Genomic DNA, 11,539 nt, shown 5'->3' with positions numbered 1-11,539 from the left:
CGTCAGGGCAGTCAGGTGCCAGCCTCAAGGTGAGTCAGGGGTCACCACCTTTCCCTCTTCCTTGGACAGGGCCTTCCCTTTTCCCTCCCCTTGCGTCACGTATGTGATCGGCACACCGGTCATGACACTTAATCAGTATTTTGTGGGAGCAGGTATATCAAACCCCTTAATCAGCATTTTGTGGAAGCAGGTATATCGCAGGCCTCAATCAATATTTAGTGGAAACAGGTATATCCAAAGCATACATCCAAATCAACAAAGAAATGGCTTCACCAGAAGAAGATAAAAGTTTTGGAATGGCCCAGCCAGAGCCCAGACCTGAATCCGATTGAAAATATGTGGGGTGATCTGAAGAGGACTGTGCCCAGGAGATGCCCTTGCAATCTGACAGATTTGGAGTGTTTTTGCAAAGAAGTCAAAATGTGTCATGCTGAATGCTGATAGACTCATACCCAAAAAGACTGAGTGCTGTAATAAAATCAAAAGGTGCTTCAACAAAGTATTAGTTTAAGGGTGTGCACACTTATGCAACCATATTATTTTATTTTTATATTTTTTCTTCCCTCTACATAAAAGATTTCAGTTTGTTTTTCAATTGAGTTGTACAGTTTATAGGTCACATTAAAGGTGGAAAAGGTTCTGAAATGATTTATCTTTGTCTCATTTTTTACGTCACAGAAACCTGACATTTTAACAGGGGTGTGTAGACTTTTATATCCACTGTATGTCAATTTATGTGGTAATAGTTTTGGAAAGATTTTGCTTATCCAAGCCATTCAGAGATTGTTTGCTCGTGACACATTGTACTTCATGATAGTCATAAATTTGAGTCAATATATTTCACCTTTATTTTTGAAAAAAAAGCTTTTAAAGCAGAAAGTGATACCCCATAAAATATTTATTACTTAATATTCCCCATATGTCTACTTTATGTTGGCATCATTTTGTAAATGTCATTTTTTTTACGGCTTAGAATTTTAGAAGCAATTCTTTAAATTTTTAAGAAAATTGCCAAAACCCACTTTTTAAGGATTAGTTCAGGTCTGAAGTCACTTTGTGGGGCTTACATAGTGGATACCCCCATAAATTACCCCATTATAGAAACTACACCCCTCAAGTTACTATTGTAAGACCGTGTTATTTGTTGAAGTAAATAGTTGTGAGTCATTCATCTATTGTAAGACCGTGTTATATGTTGAAGATGTGAGTACTCCCGATTATGCAACAATTTATCATTTCATTGCTCTAAATAGGGTAACATGAACATTGTAAGTGAGTCTATAAAAATGAATATGTTGCTCAATTTAGATTCCTTATATATTTCTGTAATTTTGATAGACTCCTGCAATTTTTATATACCGGTTTGATAAGTTTTAATCACGTAGGCGATAAGGCTGGATAATATAACCTTACTCATGGTTAGTTGTCCCAACAAGGAAACGGCCCGGCTGAATCGTAACAGATGGGAGATTGGAGGATTTCCCTCAGTGTAATACATGTATGCCACAGATTATACTGTCAGCATCACGATGTTTGGAGTGACACGCTGGTGATGTTAGTGTCTGTCACATGATGCATTGTTGCATAATCGGGAGTACTCACATCTATTTACTTCAACAAATAACACGGTCTTACAATAGATGAATGAATCGCTAGATGAATCATTAATTAAGCAAATTTTTCAAAACCTTGTGCATTTTAATCCATTGCGGTCATACTGTGGATGTTTTAACCCATTGCAGTCATACTGTGGATGAACTATTCACTGGAGAAGTCTTCCTACAGATGGAATCATTCTCTCTTTTACAGGTGGAATTATCCTGTTTATGGTTGTAACTATCCTTTCTATAGGTGAAATTATCCATTATATACAGTCAGGTCCATAAATATTGGGACATGGACACAATTCTAACATTTTTGGCTCTATACACCGCCACAATGTATTTGAAATGAAACAAACAAGATGTGCTTTAACTGCAGGCTGTCAGCTTTAATTTGAGGGTATTTACATCCAAATCAGGTGAACGGTTTAGGAATTACAACAGTTTGCATATGTGCCTCCCACTTGTTAAGGAACCAAAAGTAATGGGACAATTGGCTTCTCAGCTGTTCCATGGCCAGGTGTGTGTTATTCCCTCATTATCCCAATTGCAATGAGCAGATAAAAGGTCCAGAGTTCATTTCAAGCGTGCTATTTGCATTTGGAATCTGTTGCTGTCAACTCTCAAGATGAGATGCAAAGAGCTGTCACTATCAGTGAAGCAAGCCATCATTAGGCTGAAAAAACAAAACAATCAGAGAGATAGCAAAAACATTAGGCCTGGCCAAAACAACTGTTTGGAACATTCTTAAAAAGAAGGAACGCATCAGTGAGCTCAGCAACACCAAAAGACCCGGAAGACCATGGAAAACAACTGTGGTGGATGACCAAATAATTATTTTCCTGGTGAAGAAAACACCCTTCACAACAGTTGGCCAGATCAAGAACACTCTCCAGGAGGTAGGTGTATGTGTGTCAAAGTCAACAATCAAGAGTGAATACAGAGGGTTCACCACAAGATGTAAACCATTAATGAGCCTCAAAAACAGGAAGGCCAGATTAGAGTTTGCCAAACGACATCTATAAAAGCCTTCACAGTTCTGGAACAACATCCTATGGACAGATGAGACCAAGATCAACTTGTACCCGAGTGATGGGAAGAGAAGAGTATGGAGAAGAAAAGGAACTGCTCATAATCCTAAGCATACCACCTCATCAGTGAAGCATGGTGGTGGTAGTCTCATGGCGTGGGCATGTATGACTGTCAATGGAACTGGTTCTCTTGTATCTATTGATGATGTGAGTGCTGACAAAAGCAGCAGGATGAATTCTGAAGTGTTTCGGGTAATATTATCTGCTCATATTCAGCCAAATGCTTCAGAACTCATTGGATGGCGCTTCACAATGCAGATGGACAATGACCCAAAGCAAACTGCAAAAGCAACCAAAGAGTTTAAGGGAAAGAAGTGGAATGTTATGCAATGGCCAAGTCAATAACGTGACCTGAATTCGACTGAGCATGCATTTCACTTGCTGAAGACAAAACTAAAGCGAAAATGCCCCAAGAACAAGCAGGAACTGAAGACAGTTGCAGTAGAGGCCTGGCAGAGCATCACCAGGGATGAAACCCAGCGTCTGGTGATGTCTATGCGTTCCAGACTTCAGGCTGTAATTGACTGCAAAGGATTTGCAACCAAGTATTAAAAAGTGAAAGTTTGATTTATGATTATTATTCTGTCCCATTACTTTTGGTTCCTTAACAAGTGGGAGGCACATATGCAAACTGTTGTAATTCCTACACCGTTCATCTGATTTGGATGTAAATACCCTCAAATTAAAGCTAACAGTCTGCAGGTAAAGCACATCTTGTTTGTTTCATTTCAAATCCATTGTGGTAGTGTAGAGAGCCAAAAATGTCCCAATATTTATGGACCTGACTGTAGGTGCAACCTCCTCTTTTTTGCGCATGACTTTTTAACTGATTTTTTAACAAGTGGACTCACTTTTTTACTTTGATTTATTATAGTGCTTCAGTGGATGAATTGTTCACTATTTGTTTGTCTACTATTTGCTGGATCAACTACATCCCGAGTCGATTGATGTTTACATTATAATCTATTTGATGAGCTTATGTTTATTTGATGAGCTGTAATTATTATCATCCTGAACAATCAGGGCATTATTTGGCTATTTGAAGACTGTCCGAGATATCCATTGCGGAGACCCTTACTACCCATGGTTTACCTCCTTGACCACGGTCCCTGTTGCTGAACATCTCTGACATTCTTCAAAAATAACTCAATATATATGAGATATTGCTTTGTTTTTTATCCTTATATTTTTTACATGAAAATAAAACCATTTTATTACCATCACACTATAGCAATCCGATTCATACCAATTTGACTCACACTAATACTTTAGTTGTATTCCTCCAAATGAGGTGTGCACAACCATTCTATAATTTATATTTACCTTTTATCTTATAGACTGGGTGTGTCTATATCGGTTGGGGCACCCACTCCATGCGCAATAGTTAGGTGAGCCATCACTAACAACTATTATTCTTTTTTTTTTTTACACAGATTTTATTTTTATTTTTTATGGTGTTCACCCGAGGGGTTAGTTCATGTGACATTTTTATAGAGCTGGTTGTTACGAACGCTGCAATACCTAATATGTATATTGTTTTTTCATTTATTTCACTTTAACACAATAATAGCATTTTTGAAAAAAAAATCTTATGTTTTAATGTGTCCATGTTCGGAGAGCTATATTTTTTTATAATTTTTGTGTTATTTTCTTATGTAGGGGCTCATTTTTTGAGGTATGAGGTGACGGTTTTATTGGTACCATTTTGTGGGACATACACCTTTTTGATCACTTGGTCTTGCACTTTTTGTGATGTAAGGTGACAAAAATGGCTTTTTTGGACACAGTTTTAATTTATTTATTTTTATGGTGGTTATCGAACTGGGTGGATCATGTGATATATTTATAGAGCCGACTGTCACAGACAGGCAATACCAAATATGTCTATTTTATTATTTTATTTCTATTTTTTTACTTTTTTTATTCCTTACTTGGGGAATTTTTTTTTTTTTTACACTTTGCGTCCCCCATAAAGTCATACAAGACCTTTGGGGGACATTTAACTTCACTTTTCTTATTTTTTTTCGCTATTGATTTCTCCTGTAACTGGGGCTGACATAGTAGCCCCAATTACAGGAGAAATACACCCCCAGAGAGGCTGTACAGCATAATTCAGCGCTGTACAGCCTCAAAGCAGTTCCTGCACTCTCACATGACCGCCAGGCTGGGACAGGAAGCGCATAGCTCGGTGAGCGCTTTGTATACAGCGATCTAGAAAGCATGGACACCTGGGAACTGTCCCTGCCTTCTCTCTGGGTTGCCCTGTTGTCACTGACAGCAGCAACCCGCTCTGCAGCTGCACGATTAGCGTGCAGCCGCGATCTCTGAATGGACATTCCAGAACGTCCATTCAGAGATAGAGAATCACCTCCCAGACGTTTATAGTCAACGGGAGGACGGGAGGTGGTTAAGGGGGTCATTTATGAACACCAGTCGGTTTTAGACGCTGGTCTTAATAACCCCTATAGCTGCCGGTGGATCTGGTGGAGTTATGAAGAGGCGCTGCCAGTTTTAAATGTAATACAGCTTCCTTGCTGTCTTACATTTAGACCATTTTGTACGCCTAAAACAGGCGTAAAAAATGATGAATGAGACAGGCCTGCCGGCCTGACCCCTCTGCCGCCACTCCATGGCCACTTTTTTTAGACCTGGTTGGGAAAAGTCACATATTATGGCGCAAATAACCTTTTCGCTGCAATCTCTGCCGGAAATACGCCTAATATAGGTGCATTACTGGATACTAAATAACCCCCTAAGTGCAGTGAAATGGAAATTAAAAATCTGAGATTTTGAGGTTCAAATTTCAGCAGTTTATTTATTACGCTTGTTATATGTTGTCATAAAGATATAAACTTTGAGCGTGACCACCAGCCGTCTCTCCTCAACTACTAGTATTTTATAGGTATTCATTTATGTCTTTATTTCATTTGGTATACAAAAAATGCTAAATTAAAAAGGAAAAGCAAATCATATAGTTAATATGCTACTGGGAAGATTTGTAATAGGTCTAAGCAAAGCAGCAACGTAATCTGATCATCTAGACCAGTGATGGCGAACCGTTTACAGACCGAGTGCCCAAATTGCAACCCAAAAACCACTTATTTATTGCAAAGTGCCAAAAGGCAATTTAACCTGAATACCAATATAGTATATCTTCTATGTACTTTATCATTTAGCTATAATAGCTGCCTACAATCAGTGCGCTGCCTGCGCTGTTCATAGTGCTCCCTGCGCTGATGAATGGCAGGAAAATTCTAAGGCATATTGGTACACCATAGACTTTTTCCAGGGTGCTGGTGCCCACAGAGAGGGTTCTGAGTGCCGCCTCTGGCACCCGTGCCATTGGTTCGCCACCACTGATCTAGACTAATCCTTATAGCAGGCCTCATTTTTGACTCCATTATTAAAGCATTTAATGCAGTTATTTCCGCTACACCGAAGTAAAGTCATTTTGCCATCGAGAACTCCCCAGTTTTTCCAAACCTCGTCCTCTGGTTTCTTCTTATCCTTCTCGAACACTTTGGTGTAAGCGAAGGCTCGGCTCGTGGGAAGGTTGTGTTTATTAAGTTTGTCGATAATGTTGTACTTCCCCTTGGGATCAGTGCAGGTCTGTACACAAGGGGAGTTCAGGGAGAAAAATACAACACAACCAGCAGCGGGGGTCCCCTCCAGTAGTTTGCTGATGGGAGACATTTCAGGATCAGGGTTTAATAGGCGAGATTCGGCATGTATGTCATATTTCTTCTCCTTTTTGTAGGATGCGGCCACCATTCGAATTCCATTATAGATTTCTTTATCAGCCACTTTTTTACTTATGCCGGCAGATTTATCCTCTTTCAGAGTCTCGTCAAAATCTTTGGTTTGTAAATCTTTGTTGCATTCTTCATCAGTAAACTTAACAAAATAGGCATACTGATCCTGCAAACCCCTGTCAGATAATAAAACAAACCCGATTATATACTTAAAACCTATTTTATACTCATGTAAAATTAATAAAATAGTACAGTAATTACTGTTAAAAGTAATTTTTATTTCATACTTCTTACGAGTTAAATTATTTAGTATAATCCAGAGCTGCACTCACTATTCTGCTGGTGCAGACACTGTGTACATACATTACAATACTTATCCTGTACTGATCCTTAGTTACATCTTGTATTATACTCCAGAGCTGCACTCACTATTCTGCTGGTGGAGTCACTGTGTACATACATTACATTACTTATCCTCTACTGATCCTAAATTAGATCCTGTATTATACTCCAGAGCTGCAGTCACTATTCTGCTGATGGAGTCACTGTGTACATACGTTACATTACTTATCCTGTACTAATCCTAAGTCACATCCTGTATCATACTCCGGAGCTGCACTCACTATTCTGCCGGTGCAGTCACTGTGTACATACATTACTTATCCTGTACTGATCCTGAGTTACATCCTGTATTATACTCCAGAGCTGCACTCACTATTCTGCTGGTGGAATCACTGTGTAGATACATTACTTATCCTGTACTGATTCTGAGTTACATCCTGTATTATACTCCGTAGCTGCACTCACTATTCTGCCGATGCAGTCACTGTGTACATACAAAATATCACTGAAAGAAAATCTTCCTCTAAAATATAACTTTTATTTTATTGTTTAAAAATATATAAATAAAGCCCACAACATTAGATGATTATATAAACCACACAAATGATCTTGTGTCCACAAAGAATGAATGACAACGCTATAGTGAGGAATAAACTAATAAGGAGACCTTCCTATAAGACTGATCTTGGTATAATAAAGATAAACTGGATAACAGGTGAATATCTAGCTTTTGACTTACGGTTACTTGATACCCAATTGTGTCCAAAGGGATGCTAATTCGACAAGTGGAGTTGGGAGATGATTAAATCCTTAAAATAGCCCCACGGCTATCCCTGCCTGAAAGAGGAGCACCCGCCCCGAAAGGGGCGACCCCACTTATCGGTGGCTATACCCTAGGATGACCCCTGGAAGGCCATAGAAGAATCTTCACGTTTGGCATTAACAGGCCAGTCCTGACGCTTTTCCCCAGTTGATGTTATACAAGTGGTTCATCAGGGGACTCATAAAAATACAAATATAAAGAACAAAATATAATGGCAACCTAGATAATGTGGGCGCACCTGCATATTAAAAAGGTGCCCCCATTTATAGTTCAATGGTCATAGTTTGAAGCACGTGGTTAAACTTCCAGCCGATGACTCACTTCCAGTCCCGGTAAACATAAGTTGTGGTCCAGCAAAATGAAAAAAGAAGTAGATGATCCTCATATAAATTCACTAATATACCTATCCGCCAACCACAAATTAAAAAAAATATATAAACAGGCCTAACTATGAGGCATAGAAGCAATGGAACGTACAGTGCGGTCCGTCGCACCGGAAGTGCGTCATACAGCCATAAATGAAGTGCAATGGTAAGGAGAGATATGCCAGGCTGGTGGAATGCAAAATGAGGTCCATCGTACTGGAAGAGTGCTTATACAGGGAGTGCAGAATTATTAGGCAAGTTGTATTTTTGAGGATTAATTTTATTATTGAACAACCATGTTCTCAATGAACCCAAAAAACTCATTAATATCAAAGCTGAATATTTTTGGAAGTAGTTTTTAGTTTGTTTTTAGTTTTAGCTATTTTAGGGGGATATCTGTGTGTGCAGGTGACTATTACTGTGCATAATTATTAGGCAACTTAACAAAAAACAAATATATACCCATTTCAATTATTTATTTTTACCAGTGAAACCAATATAACATCTCAACATTCACAAATATACATTTCTGACATTCAAAAACAAAACAAAAACAAATCAGTGACCAATATAGCCACCTTTCTTTGCAAGGACACTCAAAAGCCTGCCATCCATGGATTCTGTCAGTGTTTTGATCTGTTCACCATCAACATTGCGTGCAGCAGCAACCACAGCCTCCCAGACACTGTTCAGAGATGTGTACTGTTTTCCCTCCTTGTAAATCTCACATTTGATGATGGACCACAGGTTCTCAATGGGGTTCAGATCAGGTGAACAAGGAGGCCATGTCATTAGATTTTCTTCTTTTATACCCTTTCTTGCCAGCCACGCTGTGGAGTACTTGGACGCGTGTGATGGAGCATTGTCCTGCATGAAAATCATGTTTTTCTTGAAGGATGCAGACTTCTTCCTGTACCACTGCTTGAAGAAGGTGTCTTCCAGAAACTGGCAGTAGGACTGGGAGTTGAGCTTGACTCCATCCTCAACCCGAAAAGGCCCCACAAGCTCATCTTTGATGATACCAGCCCAAACCAGTACTCCACCTCCACCTTGCTGGCGTCTGAGTCGGACTGGAGCTCTCTGCCCTTTACCAATCCATCCATCTGGCCCATCAAGACTCACTCTCATTTCATCAGTCCATAAAACCTTAGAAAAATCAGTCTTGAGATATTTCTTGGCCCAGTCTTGACGTTTCAGCTTGTGTGTCTTGTTCAGTGGTGGTCGTCTTTCAGCCTTTCTTACCTTGGCCATGTCTCTGAGTATTGCACACCTTGTGCTTTTGGGCACTCCAGTGATGTTGCAGCTCTGAAATATGGCCAAATTGGTGGCAAGTGGCATCTTGGCAGTTGCACGCTTGACTTTTCTCAGTTCATGGGCAGTTATTTTGCGCCTTGGTTTTTCCACACGCTTCTTGCGACCCTGTTGACTATTTTGAATGAAACGCTTGATTGTTCGATGATCACGCTTCAGAAGCTTTGCAATTTTAAGAGTGCTGCATCCCTCTGCAAGATATCTCACTATTTTTGACTTTTCTGAGCCTGTCAAGTCCTTCTTTTGACCCATTTTGCCAAAGGAAAGGAAGTTGCCTAATAATTATGCACACCTGATATAGGGTGTTGATGTCATTAGACCACACCCCTTCTCATTACAGAGATGCACATCACCTAATATGCTTAATTGGTAGTAGGCTTTCGAGCCTATACAGCTTGGAGTAAGACAACATGCATAAAGAGGATGATGTGGTCAAAATACTCATTTGCCTAATAATTCTGCACTCCCTGTAATGCTGATATCAGTTTGCATGCTCTAATTGTAACTAGCGATTGGAAGAAAGTAGAGAGACGCTCCAACCTGAGACGCATGCTATAGATAAGAGAGAATGACAAAATAGAAACAGACCGAAGTTAGGCTATTATTGTGTCAGGAAAACAAAAAAGGGGGAGGAAAGGGACTATACAGCCCCAGGGGGTCCCAAAAAGATATTTGTGTATATTATTAACCATTTATGGTTAGAAGCAAGGCAGGAATTCAACCTATACACTGGTAAGGATACTAAAATTTAAAGCTAATACTAAACAATACAGTAGTTGGTTAAGTACAGTTACAGAAAACATGCAAAGGAGATCTGTTCATTAAGGCCCAGAGGACTCATGGTTTTAAGGCAGTGGATCCATTGGGCCTCCTTGCAGAGAATCCTCTTGTCCCAATCACCCCCACGGGGGAATTTACATACCACCTCTATCACCTGGAATTTCAACACTTTATAGTCCCCATGATGATATTCGAGAACATGTCGTGCAATTGGTTTTTTCCCTCAAGTAAGCCTTTAATTATTCTCTTAATCAGGATAGGCATTCCTTATTCACCTCCAATACATGTCTAGATCACGGGAATAATACAATGAGGATTATTGGCACCTATGATGTTCAAAACCAAAAAATCCTGGGTATCCTGAGAAGGTTTTGGTGTATACTTTTATGGGACCCCGATTCAAGGGATTGTATCCCCCCTAAACATTTATCACATACAGGAGAGGAAGATCTATTAAGGACAGATTGGTACGTAGCCATTAACAACGACCTCAAAACAAAGGTATATGGCTTAACCGCAGACCATGCGGTACTTTTAAATGTGGAAATGACTGCATATGCTGTCCCATTATTCTCAAATCTACCAGCTTTTCCAGTGTTTTCACAGGTAAAAGTTACTCCATTAGGTATTTAGCGAATTGCATAATCCATGCAGTTGTCTATTTATATACGTGGCAATGCCCATTGAATTATGTGGGTAAGACAAAATGTAAGCAAATGTAAGCAAAGACGGAGGGTGGGTGATCATATTGGTGATATTAATAACCAGAGGGAAAAACGAATTGCGTGACATGTTCTCGAGTATCATCATGGGGACTATAGAGTGTTGAAGTTCCAGGTGATAGAGGTGGTGTGTAAATCCCGCCGTGATTGGGAAAAGAGGATTCTCTGCAAGGAGGCCCAGTGGATTCACCACCTTAAAACTGTGAGTCCTCTGGGCTTTCCATGTTTTCTGTAACTGTACTTAACCAACTACTGTATTGTTTAGTATTAGCTTTCAATGTTGGTATCCTTACAGGGTATAGGTTGAATTCCTGCCTTGCTTCTAACCATAAATGGTTAATAATATAGACCTATATCCTTTTGGGACCCCCTAGGCGCTCTTATGATTCTGAGCTATCCTGGGGCTATCCCTTTTTTGTTTTCCTGGCACAATAATAGCCTACACCTTTGGTCTATTTCTTTTTAGTCATTCTCTCTATAGCATGTGTCTCAGGTTGGAATGCCTCTCTACTTTCTTCCAATCGCTAGTAACAATTAGAGCATATGAATTGAGATCAGCATTTTAAGTAGAGATGAGCGAATTTTAAAAAAATTAGATTTGACCGGTTTTGCTTAGAACCGAATTTATTTGCAGCGAATCGCGTTAAAAAAACTGCTCTTTCCTGGCTGCAGAGAGCCTGTATAGTTGTGTAGAACACTGACTTTCAGTAACACGCATAGGGAGTCTGCTGTGGTAGTGAAATAATACTGTG

At 39.6% G+C, this 11,539-nt stretch overlaps 1 protein-coding gene across 1 annotated transcript in view; it reads right to left on the bottom strand.

Annotated features, from left to right (window-relative positions):
* Nucleotides 1–5,487: 5,487 nt before the first annotated feature.
* Nucleotides 5,488–11,539, bottom strand: part of LOC120998935 — a 55,178-nt gene continuing 49,126 nt past the window's right edge. The window contains exons 3-4 of the mRNA XM_040429811.1: nucleotides 6,060–6,620; nucleotides 5,488–5,735 (exon numbers count right to left, since the gene is read on the bottom strand). Coding sequence (XP_040285745.1) covers nucleotide 5,735; nucleotides 6,060–6,620 — 562 coding nt within the window. The 3' untranslated portion in view covers nucleotides 5,488–5,734. The remainder of the gene's footprint in view (nucleotides 5,736–6,059; nucleotides 6,621–11,539) is intronic.

Source organism: Bufo bufo, chromosome 4, assembly GCF_905171765.1.
Source record: "Bufo bufo chromosome 4, aBufBuf1.1, whole genome shotgun sequence".
Classification (NCBI taxonomy): Eukaryota; Metazoa; Chordata; class Amphibia; order Anura; family Bufonidae; genus Bufo; species Bufo bufo.
This window is presented reverse-complemented; position numbering and strand designations above follow the sequence as displayed.